At 35.5% G+C, this 21310-nt stretch overlaps 1 protein-coding gene across 5 annotated transcripts in view; it reads left to right on the forward strand.

Annotated features, from left to right (window-relative positions):
- The window catches only part of PRPF39 (pre-mRNA processing factor 39), a 35232-nt gene that overhangs the window by 2750 nt on the left and 11172 nt on the right, over positions 1-21310 (forward strand). The window contains exons 2-7 of one of the 5 annotated variants that reach the window (XM_010836125.1): positions 11109-11455; positions 12331-12456; positions 12645-12713; positions 12817-12979; positions 13108-13226; positions 16233-16400. In XM_010836125.1, coding sequence (XP_010834427.1) covers positions 12893-12979; positions 13108-13226; positions 16233-16400 — 374 coding nt within the window. In that variant the 5' untranslated portion in view covers positions 11109-11455; positions 12331-12456; positions 12645-12713; positions 12817-12892. Of the gene's footprint in view, positions 1-11108; positions 11456-12330; positions 12980-13107; positions 13227-16232; positions 16401-21310 lie in introns of those variants that run through there. The other 4 variants (XM_010836124.1, XM_010836123.1, XM_010836122.1 and 1 more) reach the window with 4 other exon arrangements.

Raw genomic sequence — 21310 nt, forward strand, 5'->3', positions numbered from 1 at the left:
AGAGTCGGACACAACTGAGAGACTTCCCTTTCACTTTTCACTTTCATTCACTGGAGAAGGAAATGGCAACCCACTCCAGTGTTCTTGCCTGGAGAATCCCAGGGACAGGGGAGCCTGGTGGGCTGTCGTCTATGGGGTCACACAGAGTTGGGCACGACTGAAGTGACTTAGCCACTAGCCATAATAGGATGTACATGTAACATTGCAGTTCAATAATCTAGTAGTCAGATTCTGTGTGTATTTCAACAGTGTGCCCTTAATGTGTGCAATGCACTCTGATTTTTTTTTTTCTTTAAAAAAAATAAGCTGGTGCAAGGCATTCTGAAGTTTGAAAAACATTATTCAAAAGGGAAGATAATTATATTGTAACATAACAGTGTAAATGAAGAGGATAGTTAATCTTTATAGCAAGGTATGTGTGATTATTTGTGCATGAGGCTTAGAAAGGTTAAGAAACATGCTCAAAGTTCCCTAATGAGTAACTAGGCCAGATCTTTAATTCAGTTCTATCAGGCTTTAACCCAAATGTTTTATTATACACCTTCCCAATTGTTATGAGACTTTGTTTGTGGCTCAGACGGTAAAGCATCTGCCTACAATGCGGGAGATCTAAGCTAGGTTTAGGACTCTGGGTGGGGAGGGTAAGGACTGTGATGCTTTTTTACTTATTAAACAGTGGATTAGGTGTGTATCATACCTCCATGTGTACTGTATCTCCATGTATCGGTAGACCTGAGCCTTACTGTGAAGGAATTATAATCTAGAAAGAAAAAGACATTGAATGAGTATCACAAATGTGATTGTGTGCCGTGGAAGAATGCTGTGGAAGCATCATTGGGGGAAATAAACTTATTTGGAGGGTCTGGGAATACGTTTCAGTCAGGGATGTTTAAATTTGCCCAGATTAGTTAGTGGGCTTCAGTTGAGTTGAAGGCTTTGAGTGGGGTAGAGAGTTGGGGCAGCATTCCAGACAGACGAAAAAACTACATACACTCAGGTCCTGAAGCTGAAATGAGCTGAACTGGAACACCCAACAAAACTAGATGGATGTGATATGTTAGAAAAAGGGCAAGAAGAGACAGCCTTTCAAGGAGAAAGTCATCATTACTGTTGGATACAGTGAAGAGTAGATCAGAAAGATGAATCAGAACATGTCCAGTTGGATTTAATAAACAAAGCGATTGTGACTTTGGGAGAATTTCAGAGTAGTGATAATCCAAATTTAAGGGTAAATGGAGGATATAGAAAATCACTGTGGACAGTGACTTCAGCCATGAAATTAAAAGACACTTGCTCCTTGGAGGAAAGCAGTGACAAACCTAGACAGCGTATTATAAAGCAGACATCACCTTGCCAACAGTGGTCGTACAGTCAAAGCTATGGTTTTTCAGTAGTCATGTACAGATGTGAGAGTTGGACCATAAAAAGGCTGAGAGATGAAGAGTTGATGCTTTCAAATTGTGGTGCTGGAGAAGCCTCTTGAGAGTCCCTTGGACTGCAAGGAGATCAAACCTAAGGAAATCCTAAAGCAAATCAGCCCTGAATATTCATTGAAAGGACTGATGGTAAAGCTGAAGCTCTAGTACTTCGGCCACCTGATACAAAGAGCCGATTCACTGGAAAAGACTCCAATGCTAGGAAAGATTGAAGGCAAAAGGAGAAAGGGGGCGGCAAAGGCAGGATGCTTAGATAGCATCACCGACACAGTGGACATGTATTTGAGCAAACTCCGGGAGATAGTGGAGGACAAAGGAGCCTGGTGTGCTGCAGTCCATGAGGTCGGAAAGAGTTGAACACAACTTAGTAACTGAACAACAAGGAGGGTGTAGTGTAGAGATAAGCTTAGACAGCTTCAATGTCTTTCTGTTGTACTTGAAACAAAATCTAAATCCTCAACATAGCTTATGATTGTCCTTTGTTTGTTCTATAAGTTTAAGCTAAGTTACGTATATTATAAATTTTTATATAAAAGAAAGGTATTTTTACATATTTGAAGGGTAATGGAAGTAATCTAATATACTAAGAGAAACTGATAAGGAGACCGTGAAGATAATTTAAGAAGCAACATGTTTGAGAAGATAGGTGGGAGAAGTGATCCAAGTCATTAGTTCAGAGTTTGACCATTGATAGCAGCAGAGATACTTCATCCATTGTGACCAAGGGAAGGAGGAAGACAAATAATTGTTATGTATTTCAATTTTTATAGTATGCTTAGGGGAACACATACTTTGAGAGCAAAAGGGAAGGAAGATTATAAAAGAGGTGAGGGAAACACAGGAAAACACGGGCAGAATACTTTTTGACATGAAGCGGTCCAGGGATTGAACCCGTGTCTCCGGGAATTTTTTTTTTCCCCAATTATTTATTTGTTTGGCTGTGTTAGGTGTTAATTGCAGCACATGAGATCTTCATTGCAGTGCACAGACTCTCTAGTTTTGGTGCTCAGGCTTTGTAGTTGTGGCACACAGGCTCCAGAGCTTACGGGTTCAGCTTAGTTGCTCCGGCATGTGGGAATCTTAGTTCCCTGACCAGGGATAGAACCTGTGTCCCCTGCATTGCAAGGCGGATTCTTGACCCTGGACCAACAAGGAAGTCACAGCAGGTGGATGTTTAACCTCTGGACCACTGGGGAAGTTTGACATTGTTTTTTTTTTTTCCCCCCCTCAACATTGCTTTTTGAAAATAGACCTTTAGGGACTTCCCTGCAGTCCAGTGGTTATGCTCCCAGTGTAGGGGGCATGGGTTCGATGCTTGATCAGGGAACTAAAATCCTGGAACCTGCAAAAAATGATAAAATAGGTGTTTACATGAGGTTTACTTTGATATACTTAGTAAAGACAAATTTTAGAAGAATTCAAGTCAAATTGAGGGATGTTTAAGCAAATCCTTTCATACTGTCTCTTACTGATATGTTTTTCTGTGAACATGGCAAGCAAAGCAGTTATCTCAGAACATGCTCTTTCTGCTGCCTGTAATTTTCTTCCTCTAGATAGTTGCATGATTGGCTTTCCTGCTACCTCATCCTCTCTTTTATTTTTAGCACTTGATACCACATATATATAAGAAATTTACTTAGGGAAGAAAGCCTCCATCTCCCCACTGTAATGTCTGCTCCTTGAGAACAGGGATTTTGTTTTGTTCACAGCTAAATTGTCCTTCTCCCTCTAGTATAGCCAGCAAAGAACTGGATGTTCATTATTTGAAGAGGGTAAAACCAGAGAAGTTAGCATAGCTGGTGGGAGGTGGGGCAGGGGTGAAGGGTCTTAGTGAAAATAGGAACTTGAAAGAAAGTCTGTGTTGAATGGTGCGATCACAAGCCTGGTTTGTTGTCTTTGCTCCCAGAATGCTTGTTGCCTTACTCAAGTTGAAACATTCTTCTTTGGCAAAACATAACCCAAGGGAACCAGTGTAGAACACTGACATTTAATGGGTTCTACCCTCAAAGAATGCCATCCTAAGAATTCCCAGTGGAGGACTCTGAGCTTTCACTGCTAAGGGTGCAGCTTCGATTCCTGGTTGGGGTAATAAGGTCCTCTGAGCTGTGCAGCATGGCAACCCACCCGCCCCTGGCCCAAAAAAAAAGAAAAAAAAGAATACCATCCTGCACTGAAGCCCACCCATTGTCAACTTTGTCTGGTTTGTTTTCTACTGCCTCATACTTATTCTTGAACAAAAGTTTGAAGATCACTATACTTGAGAGATCAAAACAAGTAGTCAAAGACACTCAGAAGAGACAGTGCTGAGAACAAGAGAATTTAAAGTATATTCTAGAAATAGCAGGAGATACTGCACCCGTGAAAAAGGAATATTGATTATTCAGAGAATAAAGAAAGTTATATTAAAAACTCAGTAACAGGGTTATCACAGAGTAGAATAAGTGAAAGGAATAGAAGAAAAATGTGGGATAAGATACGTAGAGGATCAATCCAGGAAGTCCAACACCTGAGCAGTGTGGATCCAACAGAGAAAACCAAGAGTAGAAAATTATCAAATAAATAATAGATATAGAATGTAAGAACTTAATGATGTAAACAGATTAAAATAGGCCTTCCAAATGAATGCGTTGCAGAATCTTTGGAAAAGACTCATCTTAAGGCACATCGTTAAGCAATTTCAGAACATCTGGGATAAACAGAGAAACTAAAAGCTTCCATGGAGATAAAAACAGGTCACATGAAGAGGATAAGAAATAAAAATGTCAGATTTTCTCAATAGGGACATCAGATGGTAGGAAACAGTGAATAAGTTGCTTTAAAACTTTTAAGAAAAAAATATTTTCATTCTAGAATTTTATACTCATTTAATTATGAGGATTTTATTTATTTTTTGGAAAAAATAATTAATTTTGTAATTAAAAAATTACATCCCAGTACCATCTCTCATGAGGATTTTAGAATTGGAAAGTCTTACCTTTTTTCACCCCACATACCTTTTTTCAGAATTACAGAAATGATTCTCTACAAGAGGGAGTAAATCAAGGAAGAAATAGATTTTGTTATAAATGAGATTCACTCCAGGGGATAAGTGAAAGGAATTCTTTATATCAAAATGAAGAGACAATCCTAGATAAGACGAGCAAATTTAAATTGTTGCAGAAGGTTAGATGGTTTCAGAAAGGATGGCACCAGAAGGGGAAATGGGATTGATAAGTATGAGTGACAGTTTTAAAGGACCTTTATAAGGTCTCTTCAAGGATGTGGAGTCAGTTTTCAAAGGCAGTGAAGCATATGAAAATGATAGATTTAAAGAGGTAGAAGCAAGGAAATGTGATTGTAGTATACAAAGTAGCTTGAAAAAAATGTTTGCATAGGCATACTAATGTAAACCTGAATATTGATTGAACCCCAGCCAAATAGAACTACATTGGAAGCACATGAGAGGAAGATTGTGCATGTGTATTTGGTATAATAATTAAACCTGTATTTTATCTAATAGATGGCAAAAAATATCTAAAATTGAAAAGTCAGGAAATAAAATATTTTCAGATGAATACTGTGTTGATTACCACCAGTTTCTTGACGTCAAAGTCAGTAGGTTTTTTCCACCTCCTAAAGTCTCTGCACAGCAAATTCTAGATGCACTGTAAAGTTCATTTGTATTTTCCTTGTTAATGTTAAAGTTGTTTAGCCACTAAGTCATGTCTGACTCTCGCAACCCCACGGACTGCAGCCCACCAGGCTTCTCTGTCCATGGGATTTTCCAGGCAAGAATACTGGAGTGGGTTGCCATTCCCTTCTCCAGGGGATCTTCCCAACCCAGGGATTGAACCCCGGTCTCCTGCACTGCAGGTGGGTTCTTTACCACTGAGCCACCTAGGAGACAATTTTAAAGTATAACATCTTAAGTTTGGATAATACTTTCCAGGAACTTGTTTTAAGTGATCTCTTCATTTATGTGAGTTTATAGTTTTAGGACTTTGACATGCGTTTATCTCATCTGATGTTCTCAACGGCCCTGTGAAGCAGATAGTATAAGTATTACTTGTCTCCTTTCGAAGTGAGGAAAGTAAGACTGACTAGAATCTCATCCTTTTAAGGGAGAGAAGTAGGACTCACCCTCCTGTACCCTCTTGTAATATTTACTGTGCTAGTAATGAAAGAACTGAAAGTTCTGATCCCTAGTCTCTGGGATTTCCTCTTTTCTAATTGAATTATAGTTTAGCTATCTTCTTCCATCAAAAAATTTTTTGCTGTAGTAAAAACTCGTAAGATAAAATCGACCTTCTTAACCTTTTTTTTTTTTTTAAGCTGCACAGCAAAGCAGACTTGTGGGATCTTGGTTCCCGTGACTAGAGAGTGAACATGCACCCTGTGGTGGAAGTTCGAACTCTTAACCACAAATCACCTGAGGAAGCCTTAACCATTTATAAGTGTACAGTTAGTAGTGTTGTGTATTTTCACATGGTTGTTTTAACAGATTTCCAGAACTTTTTCATTTTATACCCATGAAATTATACCCATTAAAACAACAACCCCCCTTTTCTCCATCTCTAGTCCCTCATAACCACCATCAGCTTTCTGTTTCTATGAATTTGACAACTCTAAATACCTCATATAAGTAGACTCATGTAGCATTTGTCTTTTTGTGACAGACTTTTTTCACTTAGCATAATTTCCTCAGGGTTCATCCATGTAGCGTATGACAGGATTTCCTTCATTTTAAAGACGAATGATACTCCGTTGTATGTGTATATCACACTGTATTTATTTCCTCATCTGTGTTGGACATTTGGGTTGCTTACTCCTTTGACTGTTTTGGATATGTGGCTGTGAACGTGGCTATACAGATAGCTCTTTGAAACCTGGCTTTCAGTTAGTTTGACCATATACTCAGAGGTGGGATTTTGGATTTCATGGTAGTTCTATTTTTAATTTTTTGAGGAAACCCCATTTTGTCTTCTGTATCAGTTGCACCATCTTATAATCCCACCATAAGTGCACAGAGGTTCCAATTTCACCTCATTCTTGCCAAAACTTGCTTCCTGTTTTATTTATTTTTTGATAGTAGCCATCCTAATGGGTGTGAGGTGATATTGTGAATTCCATTTGCATTTCTATGTTAATAAGTGATACTGAGCATCTTTTCATGTGTTTCTTGGCCATTTGTGTATCTTCTTTGGAGAAATGTCTGTTTAAATCATTTTTTTCATTTTTAATTGAGTTTTTGTTCATTTATAGAAGCTCTTTATTATATGTATTAACTACTAATCAGATATAAGATTTACAGATGTTTCCTCCTATTCGGCCATTTGCCATGTAGCTCCATTTGTCTATTTTTGCTTTTGTTGCCTGTGCTTTTGGTATCATAGCCAAGAAAGCATTGCCAAGTCCACTTTCATGAAACTTTCCCCCTATGTTTTCTTCTATGAGTTCTGTCCATTTGGGGTTAATTTTTATATATGCTGTAAGTTAAGGGTTTAGCTTCTTTTTTTTTTTTTGCATGTGACGATCCAGCTTTCCCAGCACCATTTGTTTAAGAGACCGTCTTTTCCCCATTGAGTAATCTTGTAACTCTTGTCCAACATTATTTCTGGGCTTTATGTTTTTATTCTATTGGTCTGTTTATCTTTATGCTAGTACCACACTGTTGTCTTCTTCCTTTTGATAATTATTTTTTTACAACTTTGCCGTTTTATGTCACAAGTTCAAAGTTAATGGTTGTTGTTAAGAATATACTAGTACTAGTTCAGTTCAGTTCAGTTGCTCAGTCGTGTCCGACTCTTTGCGACCCCATGAATTGCAGCACGCCAGGCCTCCCTGTCCATCACCAACTCCTGGAGTTCACCCAAACCCATGTTCATCAAGTCGGTGATGCCATCCAGCCGTCTCATCCTCTGTTGTCCCCTTCTCCTCCTGCCCCCAATCCCTCCCAGTTAGTAATTGCCATATTATGAAGTATATGTTAGAATAACTTATTTAAAAATAACTTTAGTGTGTTTTTCTTTTGGTCCTGTGATTTTCGAAGTAATCAGAAAAATGATCTCCCTGAGGACAAGGCTGATGTTCTTAACTCGTTTTATAACACTATAATTGCAGGGTGTGGAGTAGTTGATAGTCTGTGATGATGCAGGGGTGTGGTAAATTTGCTGATTCCAGAAAAAACTTAAGTCCCACTTAAGTATGCAGTTAGAATAGGGCAAGTAGTAAATGACTCAGAATGTATCAATGAACAATCTTTTTTTGTTTTGGCAGTATGCTTTGAAATTAAAAAACACAAAATAATGACTAATTTATGTCTGGAAAATTAATCTTCAGTAGTGTCTTTTCTTTAATGTAGGGGACAAAAGAGACCAAAATAAGTTGAAAAGCTTCTGCGCCTTTTCCTAGGATCAAAAATGGTAAACCTGGAAAAGTTTATGACAATAGTCAGTAATGCAGTAGAAGGAAACTCTTTTTTCTAGATTTGATTGTTTATTATTTTTTTCAAATTCCTCTTGTTCTGCCCTGCTTACTTTCATTTCACTTTCCCAATGCAGGCCCTCTTCATTCTGATCAATCTTATCTCCTTGTCTTGGAACCAATCCTAATTTCCATCTTCTTATCTGTTAATAAGAAAGGTTGTTCTGTCAAGTCATGTGGTCTATTTCTTATTTTGAAATAATTTATAATTCTTTTTCTACCCACTCCAGTACTCTTGCCTGGAAAATTCCATGGACTGAGAGGCTCCTCAGAACCTGGTAGGCTACAGTCCATGGGGTTGCAAAGAGTTGGACACGACTGAGCGACTTCACTTTTCAAAGTGAAGACTAAATTCTGTTTTGTAAAGTTTTGCTAGATGCCTATGGTTTTCAATAGATTTCTCTAAATTTTGACTTGTTTCATTTGAAATTTTATATAATTGCTTTGCATGTTTTTGATCTCTTTTCAACTAGTTCATAAGCCTAAGAATGAAAACTATCTGTGTATTCTCTACAAGGAATGTAGTATATTGCTGGATATGCCATCGAGTAGTGGGAACTTGTTGTCCGCACCCAACCTCTCCCAACCTCCCTTTGTCTTCACCCCTTCTCTACCTCCTTTTAAAAAATATTCCCCAGAGTTACCTGGCTATAACTAATTCTTTCAGTGGCATTCAGCCTCAGATTCACTTGATCTAACATTTTAAATTTATCCTTTTTTTGGGAAAAATTTTGCTTCATACTGCATTTTGAAATAAATTTTAAGTTTATCCTTTTATTGGGAAAAATTTTGCTTCATACTGCATTTTGAAATGTAGTATAATACTACTACATTTTAAAATCTGGAGTTCAAATCTCCATGACAGTCTAAAAGATGCCCTCCATACACACACAAAAAATATATGAATAATATGGACTGAGGATGTGAAGTAGCATTTAAGAAAAAAAAGAAAATAGAAATTCAACCTCCTTGTAGTTAAAGAAATGCAGATCAAAATGAGGTACTACTTTCTGTTTTTCATTTTTAATCAGATGAAAAAAATTAAGTTTCTTGATACCTAGTGCTAACGAGGGGAGATGGAAAAATGAACATTCTCATGCATTGTTTGTGGGTTAGTTAGGAGTGTACTTTTCTGCAAGTAATAGAAAAACCCATCTATTGATAATAGTTTAAACAAATAGGGACTTACTTTCTCTTGCAGTATAAAGTTGGCATGTTAGCAGTTTGATGATGTCAGGGCTGGCATTTCTTCATTTTTCTGGCCAGTCCTTTTGACTTTGTTAATATAGGTTGTTTCAGATATGTTCACATTCAAGGTAAGAATAAAGTGGTAGAGCCTACACTATTTGCTGATTGTCTTTTTTATCAAAAAAGCAACATCTTTATAAGAGCTCTGCAGCAGATGCCTTTTTCAGTCTCATGCTGCTGCTGCTGCTGCTAAGTCGCTTCAATCATGTCCAACTCTGTGTGACCCCTAGACGGCAGCCCACCAGGCTCCCCCGTCCCTGGGATTCTCCAGGCAAGAACACTGGAGTGGGTTGCCATTTCCTTCTCCAGTGCATGAAAGTGAAAAGTGAAAGTGAAGTCGCTCAGTCGTGTCCGACTCTTAGCGACCCCATGGACTGCAGCCTACCAGGCTCCTCCATCCATGGGATTTTCCAGGCAAGAGTACTGGAGTGGGTTGCCATTGCCTTTTCCGAATCCTTACATGGGGTTAGGTATATCGCCACTCTGAACAAAAACAAGCATCAGCCCAAAATATTAGTTGGGCTAATATTAACACCAACTAATATTTTTAGTATGTTTTATTTGGTATATATTCTTACAGATCTGTGTAGCATCTATATAATAATATGTAGTAGGTATCACAGGTGCACATATTTCTTTTACTGTTTGATTGTACAGATACGGCATTTATTAAAGCAATGTACTTAATACATTGTCTCTTCACTATAATACAGTGTTCCAGGGAATGCTTTTAATCATATGCTTTTTGTCTGATTATTTATCTAACATAAAATATGCACAAATCCCATTTGGTATATTTTCCATGAATGTCCTCCAGATACATCTTTTTAATTGTTGCCAATTTGATATCTCATTGTTTTAATTCACATCTTTATTAGTAAAGCTACAATCCTTTCATATGTTTATTGGTCACTTGGATTTCTTTCTTTGAATTACTACCTTTAAAGCCTTAATCCTCTTTTAAATTGTACTGTGTTAACTACTTATGTATTCGAAATGTAGTTTAGGAGTAAATCAATTTTATGGTCTGTTCAGTTTTGAGAATAATCCATAATTTTAAAAAAAGACATGCCCTATAATTTAATGAATCAGTTTCCATTTAAACTGTTAGTGGAAGAGATGAAGTGAATTATGAAAAAATAATAATTCTTTATTATTTTATGGCTTTAACTGTAAGATGACTTAATTTTAAAGATTTTACAAAGTAATTATCCAGGTGGTAAAACTTTCATAAGTACAGTTTTTTGTGCTTTTTTTCGTTGTTCTGTTGGCTGCCTGGCTTATGGGACCTAAGTTCCCCAACCAGGGATCAAACCCAGGGCCCCAGCAGTGAGAGCACCGAGTCCTGAATCACCAGGGGATTCTCTCATAAATATGTTTTTAATAATGTGTATTCAGTTTAAAAGTCACTCTCTAACTTTTTAAAATAATACATGTCTTCTATAATAAAATCTTCTAGAATTAAAAATTTCAACAATATTAACCTTCTCTTTTCTAAAAATCTGCCTTAAGCTATGTTATGCGTTTCCCTCTGGAACATTTATGTCCATTACCACAGTTTGTTTTATTAGTTTTACCTTTAGCCTCCAGGACAGATATTAAAAATATTGCTGTTTGCCAGGATTGGTATCAGGATAGAATTCAGACATTAAATTTTAGATTCTTAGCTAGCTGAGAAGCATTGAATTCAATGCTTCTTTAGGGAGCTAGCACAATATTCAGTTGTTTAATAGATGAAAGAGCTATTTTTGCTCAGTCAACAATAAAATGGCAGAATTTTGGAAAATTTATATGTTATAGAATTTAACTTATAATGTAACAACTACTAAACCTGAGTATCAGACTTACAGGAGAGCTCAAGAATCAAGTTAATATATTCTTTTAATAGCTAACAGGCTTTTAAAAGATGGCTTTGATAATGCCAAATAAACATTTGGAAGTTGTTTCTCTTTGTTTCCACAGATCATTAACTGAAGGTGAAATAAACAGCTATGCAAAACTCTCACATGGATGAGTACAGAAATTCCAGTAATGGCAGCATAGGCAGCAGTTCAGAGGCAGCGGTAGAGCAGTCTGCTGATTTTAGTACGGAGATTATGAATGTTACAGAAATGGAGCAGTCACCCGATGGATCTCCTAATGTGAACACAACTACAGAAGAAAATGAAATAGCAAGTACTGTGGACCTTCCAGTGACAGAAACAGAAGCAAACTTCCCTCCAGAATATGAAAAGTTTTGGAAAACTGTAGAAAGTAATCCTCAGGATTTTACAGGCTGGGTATATTTGCTTCAGTATGTAGAACAGGAGGTTAGTAATTATTTCAATGGGATTAGATTAAACAATATCAGACTAAGCCTTATTGTTTTGTAATTGAAGTTGCCTCTTTTATGATTTTCAGATTAAGTTGAATAAATAATATATATATTTTAGCTTCAAAAAATAGCTTTCGTGGCATTTGTACGTTACAGAGAGTATTATAATCAAATTCTAATGTTTGTAAAGACTGGTGTGTGTATGTATATGTGTATAAAATTGCTAAAATAAAAAAAAATATTACCCTGCTGTTTGACAGAACTAGTTCCTTCTGTTTCAAAGCTGTTGAGTGAATAGTTTTTAAGCCTGCCGTTTATTTTATTTGAGATGATACAGGCATACCTCATTTTATTGAGCTTTACTTTATTGAACTTCATAGATACTACATTTTTCACAAATTGAAGGTTTGTGGCAATCCTGTATTGAGAAGGTCTGTTGGTGCTGTTTTTCCAACAGTGTTTGCTCCCTTCCTGTTTAGTTCACATGTTTGATATTTTTTGCCATATTTCAGACTTTTTATTATTTGTTATAGTCACCTGTGATCAGTGGTATTTCATATTACTGTTTTATAATTGTTTTGGCAATTTGTAGCAATAAAGTATTTTAAAATTAAAGTATATACGTTGCTTTTTTTAGACATAATGCTATTGCGTACTTAGACTGCAATAGAATATAAACAGAATTTTTGTGTGCACTTGGAAACAAAAAAAATTGTATGACCTGCTTTACTGTGATACACATTTTATAGCAGTGGTCTGAAATCAGACCCGCAATTCTTCTGAGGTATGCCTGTATATTAGAAGGAATAATAAATGCTTTTGTGACAGAAATTTTCAAGATGTTTAAACACTTTGTTTTATTTTCATCAGAATCACTTGATGGCTGCCAGGAAAGCATTTGACAAATTTTTCATACACTATCCGTATTGCTATGGTTATTGGAAAAAGTATGCAGACCTTGAAAAGCGACATGACAACATTAAACAATCAGATGAGGTGCGTACATTACTGAATAAAATTATCTCCATTAGGTACTGTAAGCCAAATAATAACAAAGCAAAGACTTTTTTTTTTTTTGGCTGGCAGTACCTACGATTTATGGTCAAACAATTTTATAGGGTATTTTATTTGCATTTGTCACTCTTGTGGCATTTGTAGCTAATATTTTCTCTCTTTGTTGGCAGGTGCGTTAAACCTCTACAGTTTGTCAAGCTTTGCAGTGCAAGCCTCTGTATTACACTGCAGCTTAACAAGTAGGGCAGGGCTTTTCTCTCACTTACATTTATTTCTCATTTTCCAAACAATATAGTTGGTTTGCTAGTCACATTTGCTACGTCTTATTGCATTTTTGGTCAGACGCTGTCATTGATGCTCTAATGGGTCTGTGCCCTATGGTCTGTAACCCAAAGCCTGCCCACACAGCCCGGTCAGAATGCAGGGACTGCTGCGCTTTGAAGATCAAGACTCTGCACGTGGGGATCAGAACATTGCCATGTTCTATCCAACCTCCACCCAAATGGTAATGGTAGATTATTTAAACAAAATTCCAGTAATTAGTATTTCTAAGGTTCACCGGATAACACAGTGTTGCCTCTCTGTTAAGACATAATTAAATATTTGAAGTACAGTTTGTTGTTTTCTTCTTAGGTGTATCGCCGGGGGCTTCAGGCAATACCTCTGAGTGTTGACCTTTGGATACACTATATAAACTTCTTAAAAGAAACACTGGACCCTGGTGATCCTGAGACAAACAGTACTGTAAGAGGGTATGTGAAACTAAGTATTTAAAGATATAAATAAGTCAGGTATTCTGATATTGATAATAGAACTACTATCAATGCTAAACTGAAAGTATAACTTTTATATGCTTTTTCACTGTAAAAAAGTACCCTAGTAAACTTACGCATGATTATTAAAAAATGTACATAATAAAGTTCCTCCACCATTCCATACGCTGTTTTCTTATGTCTTCAATCCGTCTCCCCTCATGGTAAATGACTTGGTGTTTATTCTTTCAGATACATATAGATATACATGTATCTGTGTGTATATCTATTATACATATTTGTCTTTGTTTTTTTAATTAACAATGTTCTAGACTTTCTCCCTACCATTTTTTAACCTTACAGTATCAAGGTACTGTATTTTATTTAACCAAATCTTTATAGGAAATAGTGCTGTAGTGAATATCTCTTATAAGTCAGTATTTATGTAGAGCACTATAGAAATGGAACTTGTATCAAAGGAAATACACAGCTACATTTATCAAATGTTCCTTTAAAAGTGGTACCAGTTTTAAACTCTCATAGTGTATGAAGGTAGTCATTTTCCCAGTCACGGCATATTTTTTTTTTAAACCTTCTGTAGTGTTTCATTATCTCAATTCACCTATCTTTAGGTTTCTTGATTTACATATCTTGGTTTACTGTCTTTTCTTTTCAGATGCTGTCTATATAAGCCATTTTCACATTGCCTAGTTATATGATTATTTTACTTCTGAATTATCCTTTGAATTATAGGAATTTAAAATGTATTTTTGGTTTTTATTTTTATCAAAGTATGTGCATATAGTTTAGACAGTTAATGTTAAACTACTTGTAACAAAAAGTGGTCCTTCCACCTCTCTTCAGATATTTTAGCTGTTTCTTCTATTATTTTCCAACATGTTGATAGCAATAGCACTCTACTGCTTTCTGCTTCTCTTTCACTAGCTGTAGACATTATCATTCTGTTACGGTATATGAGAATTTTTAGTTCATTTATACCCTGTCTTCCCATTCCTCATCTTTCCTATATGGATAGGTTTCGTAGCTTTTTGTTTTTCCTATGATTACCCCTTTTCTTACCTCTGCCTCTTTTTCCGTTTGCCTGGCTTTCTTGGAACACTTAAAATTTTCTACCCCTTCCAACAGCTACTTTCAGTAGTCAATACTACTCACTTTCCACAATTACAATTACTATCTATGTAAGTTATTTTTTTGAAAGTAAAAAAAATACATGTATCGTGTTATTCTACTTAATCTGAAAATTAGAGAATTATGTTCTGAGATCTGTAAATTCTACCCTGACCCCTTGGAGATGCCGTCCTGGGACCCCCTCTTCTGTAATCTGCACTGGTGGTCCTATTCTGATTCTTTTGTATAGCAGCTGTTTACAGGTTTCCTTATTATCATCATCCTAGGAGATGTCTTTACCTTCTAAGTTCTGTTTATTAGTTTATTAATTAGATTCTATTCTTTCTTGGTTCTTGCATACCTTTAGAGGAGTGAATTCCATAGCTTCCTGATAAAGGATGCTTGGAATGAAAAAAAATTTTTTGAACCTGTATATCTGAAACACCCAATTGATGAATCCCATGGGGTATAGAATTTTGAGTTGAAAGTAATACTTCCTTAGGGCCTTAAAGCATTTTTCCATTGGGTATTTTTATCGTGTAGAGGTGTTTGATTTTTTTCTTAACGTGGTTCAATTTTCAGTGTTTTATTAGTTTCTGAGTTCGGTGCCTGTCTTGACAAGGGTATTTAAATCTTGGGTTTTCTACTAATTCTTTTTGTAGACTTTTTTTTTTTCTGTCCCTCATTTATCTGATACTTAGTTTGTACCTTTTGTGAGACAGATTAACCTTCGTTTGTGTCTTCTGTGAATCAGAGATTAACGTTTTTTTTTTCTCCCATTTGTTGAACAGTCTGTCTTGTCTTCATTGGCTAATTATTTTGTGTATGAATTTAAAATACCAATAACTTTTTTATCATATTCTAAATTCTCAAAAATATATGGGTTTATTTTCTTGAGAACTGTTTTATTAATCCATTTTGATGATACTGAGCCAGTGTCATGCCTTTAATTTCTATAGCTTCCTTGTTTCCTTTGAGACCTTTCAGGAAAATGCCTGCTTCTTTATCCTTTTAGAAAAATATTTTGTATTTTTATGTGTTAGATGAATGTTAGAATTTGTTTTCTCTGTTCCACCTAATTCTTAGTGCTTTGGGATTCTGTTTAGTTTTAGATTAATTTAGGTAGTATAGTTCTATACTGTTAAAAATCCCTCTTGATTATAATATTTATTTTGAAAATATGTATCTGAAATTTTATCCCTTTGAGGTATCAAATCCTGTAATTAAAATTGCTTACAGAAATCTCTTGAAATGAGCGTAAATATTTTAAAATAAATGACTTTTTAGTAAACATTAATTGTGCAATTTTAGAATCAGGAAAGAATTTTGAGTTTTAAAGTATATGTATATTTCTCATTACCCAAAGAGGCAGCTGGACCCCCTCATTGGAGAGTTGTTTTGTCAGACAACTGTTTCTTAAGATAAATGTTGTCACTTTGTCTTTTGCCCTAGAGGAATCTATTCAACAGACATTTCAAGTTTAACAAGTATTTTAGTGTCTGCTCTGTCACTCTTATATGTTTGTAGTGTAATTTGCATTGCACATTTATGGTATATAAAATAATATACAGCTACATAAAAGTACATTTATCTATTCCCTTTATATTTTCCCTTTTTTTAAGCAGCTGTCATATGCACTTGTCTATTATTCCTTCTTTTAATCTATACTTGTAAAGTTGCATGTAATTTTGAATTTAACATCTCCTAAAATTTAGAAATATTTTGTTTTTAAAAATGAGGTATTGACATATAAATCATATTAATTTCAAATGTATGACTTACTGATTTGATGTTTGTATATATTGCAAAATGCAGAAATAATATATTTAAAGTGATTTTATCTTGGAAAGATAACATAGAGGTAATTTAATTTTTCAGAACGTTTGAGCATGCTGTTCTAGCTGCGGGAACAGATTTCCGTTCGGACAGACTGTGGGAAATGTATATAAACTGGGAAAATGAACAGGGAAACCTGAGAGAAGTTACAGCTATATATGATCGTATTCTTGGTATTCCGACACAGCTATATAGTCATCATTTTCAGAGGTGGGTGGAAAAATCAGATCATTAAAATTTTTTTGTGATAACTCAGGTAATTAATTTCTTATATTAAGGATAATTATTCTCTTGAAATGTAAGATTCTATTAGATGCAAACAAATTTATTTTGCTCAATAATCAATTTATATATACTTTAAAATTTTGACATTTTTGATATAGTTTATGAACTTCACTGGTTTTAGATATAAGGTTCCCTTGATCTGTTTTATAGATGAGGAAACAGCAGGACTTCTCTTTTAGGATATTTCAGAGTAGTGAAAATAATCTAAGCTTTATTATTCTTATGGTTAACTCAGTATATAGCACATAGTAGAAGCTTATTTGAAATGTAATAAATTACTCAAGGTACATTCTTGTGATTCATACAGCATCTTACGTCCAAAACAGTGAAGAACGTATTTTTTGTAGTTAAATCCTGTTTATATTCAAACAATCAAAAATTATTTCAGTTTAATTTTCTACTACAATAATCTGTTATGATTGGTATCATTTCATTTTAATGAGTGCTGTATGAAACAACTTTTCTTTGTACTGTGATTTGCATGTTCTGTTTCTGATGTATTCAAGTATCATACTGATACAGACTCAGTCTTTCTGAACAAGAAAGTATGAGGACTGTGTTGATAAATGTTTGCTCTTCTTACCTGCCATATTATCTATATTTTTGTCATAATTTTTATAACTGGGATTGTGGTAGAACCTGTAAACTTAGGTACTTTTTAAGTAAGTGATTTTCTGAAATTTTCTTTACTAAAAAGTAGAAAACTTCATGAAGCATTTGTAGATAACTATGGATCAATTTGCTAAATCTCTGCAGACCCACGTTAGAAACAGGAAACGTGGGTCTGAATGTGCCGTTTCTCTCTTTTTTTTTTTTTTTCATGAAATTTAGAGGAGGTGTGCAGGTTTCTAGGGTATAAATGACTTAGGGAGATACTTGCTGAAAGAGATTAACACAAGGATTGGCATCTGGAAATTCTTGGTCAAATTTTAAAAGTTAAATATTTTTAATTTTTTCTAAACCTTTAAAAAAAGATTTTAAAAGTCTTCTGGATCAAAGCAGATTCCTTTCATAAATCAATCTAAAGTATAGGTAAAATCTATGATTATAATTTTATTGTTGGTGAATGAGAAAAAATAAGACTAAGAAGCAGTTATACAGACATTATTCTGAGTGCCTTATAACTTCTAATCCTCACAATAAACCATGGAGGTATCATACTGTTATTTTCCACATTTTATGAAAGTAGAGGTAAAGAAAGATTAAAATATTTGCATAAGATCACAGAGTTGGTAAGTGCTTGGAAGCTGATTGGAACCTGGACATTGTGGCCCCAAAGTTCTTGGTGTAGTTTTCTAAATCTTTTTTTTTTTTTTATGAATAGTTCACTGGGTTTTTAAAATGCATATGTACTTATAATAGAGATACAGTGGGTTGCGTTTTACATACTACTTTTTAATCTAGTCTTTTTCACTTCATGGAGAACCACTTTCCTTAGGAGTATACCAGACTGATAAATAATATTTGTATCAGTAAATCTTATAGTTTATATAAATAAACTAATTCCCTTGACTAACTGCTTTAAGAACTGCTGAAATGGTTTCTTCTGTCAAATATACTTCCCCTGTTTAATTTATTTAGCACTTGCTGTGTACCAGATCATATGCATTTAATTTGAAGGAATAAAGGCCTGTAGAAGATATGTGTGCATGACTTGGCCCTTAAGTTACTCATAAGTGTAGAAGAGGAAGCCTGTTCTAAAAGAAGTATTCTGAGTGCTGTAATACAAATACTTCTATTGTGTAGGCTTGTATATTGGATATACACTGAACATTATCTCTAAGAAAACATCTAATTTAAAATCGCCCTAGCATGAATACTTTTGTGGTATGATCTTAACTCCTCAGGCTCAGTCCCTGGTAGTTCGTAAGCTCTAGACAAACGTAAGTAAGTACTGATAATTTCCCAATGGGCAGTGTTGATTTATACTTTTATGATTGTAATGCCTTTTCCGCTTTTCATTTATCTGGTGAGCTCATTCCTCAGGACCCATATAGCTTAATGTTTTCTCTATGACACTTTTTCCAGTTCACCTAAACAGAACTGTCTTATCATTTGTACCAGCACTCTGCCTACATTTATTTCATTTTTCTTAGCACTAATAACGCTCCTTTGAATTTATGTCTCCTGTATCCTCTACATGTCTGTCATTTTCGGAGGCTTTTTAATTCTTTTTATCATTGGATAACCCCCTAATGCCGGAAAGGATTGAGGGCAGGAGGAGAAGGGGGAGGCAGAGGATGAGATGGTTGGGATGGCATCACTGACTCAGTGGACATGAGTGTGAGCAAACGCCAAGAGATAGTGAAGGATAGGGAAGCCTGGCGTGCTGCAGTGCGTGGGGTCACAAAGAGTCAGACACAACTTAGTGACTGAAAAATACTCATCCTTAATACATAGGAAAACAGTTCCATATGTATTAGGCACTCAGCCATTCTATTAATAGAGTTAATAAATTAGCTTTATAGTAGAAAAAGCTAATGAAAAAGTATTATGCATATGTTATCACCATGTGAAAGAAGTTTCTAATATAACATGGCAACTGTTTTAAAGTTTATTTTCAGTTTTACCTTATTTCAAGTTTATATCTTGACAATTTTTAATGTTAATGTATGAGAATTAAATGTTTATTTTCGTACTACACATTTGAGAAGTTACTTCCTCATTTAAAATTTTTTTTAAATAAGGCAATTATATTTTTTTCCTCCTGGTGATAAAATATATCAAGTTAAGTCTCTATTTGTTGATTTTCAATGTTATTTGCATATGTTTGTAAAAGTTGTTTTTTTTTTTTTTTTGCCGTACCTCATGGCATGCGGCATCTTAGTTCTCTGACCAGGGATCATACCTCTGGCCCCTGCATTAGAAGTGCAGAGTCTTAACCCATGGATTGCCAGGGTGGTCCCTATGGAAGTTTTAAAATCGTGAAAATCCAGGTGTCAGTAGCCTAAATTAGTTTTAAAAAACTTAGGGGAAATCCATAAGTTATGGTACATGTGCAACCATCTCTGACAATTAAGTTGAAGATGCAAGCCTGGGTCAGAGGCCAGGTAAGAATATGAAAGACTTCATAGAGACTGGATTTTAGTCTGAATGCAGGGTAATAAACATTGAAGTGATTTTGGGGATGAGGATGGGATATGATCCTGTTTAATATTTTTCTTGTTTATTTTTTAACATTTTTGATAGCAGTATTGAGGTGGGAGTAGGAGGAAATGAGATCAGGACACAGGTTTATGTTTATTTTGGTAAATAATGAGGGCATGGAGCCATATTCAGAAGGTAGACTAAATTGGACTTGGTATCCAGTGGAATGTAAGAAATAAGGTAGGTGGAAGAGATTGGGAAACTTAGCGGTTGACAATATCAAGATTAGAAATGCCTGAGGGTGTTGATTTGTGGATTAAAGTGACACACTTGAAGACATGTTGTATATAAGGTTCCAATTTAAGATGGTGTAGATATTTTAGCTCCTCAGCTTTGTGTTTTTGATTAAAATTTGTGTGTGTGTGTGTATATAAACTAGTATGTGTAGATAAATGAAATTACATGTTTTTCAAAACAGTCTTTGCTTAAAATCTGTATTTCTTTATGCAGAGTGTTGGCAAGTGAATCTGAAATTTAGGGGAAAGGTTTGGGCTTTCCTGCTGGGTCAAATGGTAAAGAATCTGCCTGCAATGTAGGAGGCCCAGGTTTGATCCCTGAGTTGGGAAAATCCCCTGGAGAAGGGAATGGCTTCCCACTCCAGTATTCTTGCCTGGAGAATTCCATGGACAGAAGAGCCTGATGGGCTATAGTCACAAAAAGTCAGACACACAAAGATCCCAACTGAGCGAATAACATTTTTTTCACTTTAGGCTTAAGCTGGAGAAGGCAATGGCACCCCACTCCAGTACTCTTGCCTGGAAAATCCCATGGACGGAGGAGCCTGGTAGGTAGGCTGCAGTCCACGGTGTTGCTAAGAATCTGACACGACTGAGCGACTTCACTTTCACTTTTCACTTTCATGCATTGGAGAAGGAAATGACAACCCACTCCAGTGTTCTTGCCTGGAGAATCCCAGGGACGGGGGAGTCTGTTGGGCTGCCATCTATGGGGTTGCACAGAGTCGGACATGACTGAAGCGACTTAGCAGCAGCAGCAGGAGCAGCAGAGTTGTAAAAGTCATCATAATATGCTTATTATTTCAAGCTATATTAATAAGATTGGCCAGAAAGTATATAAAAACATTTGACAACTAAATGCAGAGCAGAATCCTTGGGCATACTAGTATTTAGGGGCAGGCTGTAGTGGGGACCCCTCAAAGGAGATCAAGGAGCAGTCAGAGACTTGGAGGAAAACCAGGAAGGTAGTAACTCAGAGCCAACAAGTATCCATTTAATTTTTCTTACATAGGGTACTTGATGACTTTAATTAGGGCAGTTTCGTTGGAGTATTTGATATAGACGAATGAATTCAGGAGTAATTGGGAGGTAAGTTCCAAAGAAACTGCAAAATTTGTTGAACATTTATAAGTAATCATTTATTATTTAGATACGGATTGCTATATTTAAATTTACAGATGAGAAAACTAACATTAGAAAAGGGATAAACTTCCTTTAAGTCAAATAATTAGTAATGGACAAAAGTAGGATTTCAGTGTATGACTTGGCTTCATCATTCCGTTGCAAAGGCAGGAAGGAAATGAAGATGTCTGTAGATTGTTTTATCAGGTGGTAGGTTATTACTATAGAAAAGGAGGAAAAAAGGTGTGGGGTTGTTTGGTGGTGTTTTGTTTTGTTTAAGTCAGAGTTCCTTTGAAAGAATAATGTGTAAGTAGAAATGTAATGTGGGAT

The sequence above is a fragment of the Bison bison genome, unplaced genomic scaffold, assembly GCF_000754665.1.
Source record: "Bison bison bison isolate TAMUID 2011002044 unplaced genomic scaffold, Bison_UMD1.0 scf7180017864061, whole genome shotgun sequence".
NCBI classification, from domain to species: domain Eukaryota; kingdom Metazoa; phylum Chordata; class Mammalia; order Artiodactyla; family Bovidae; genus Bison; species Bison bison.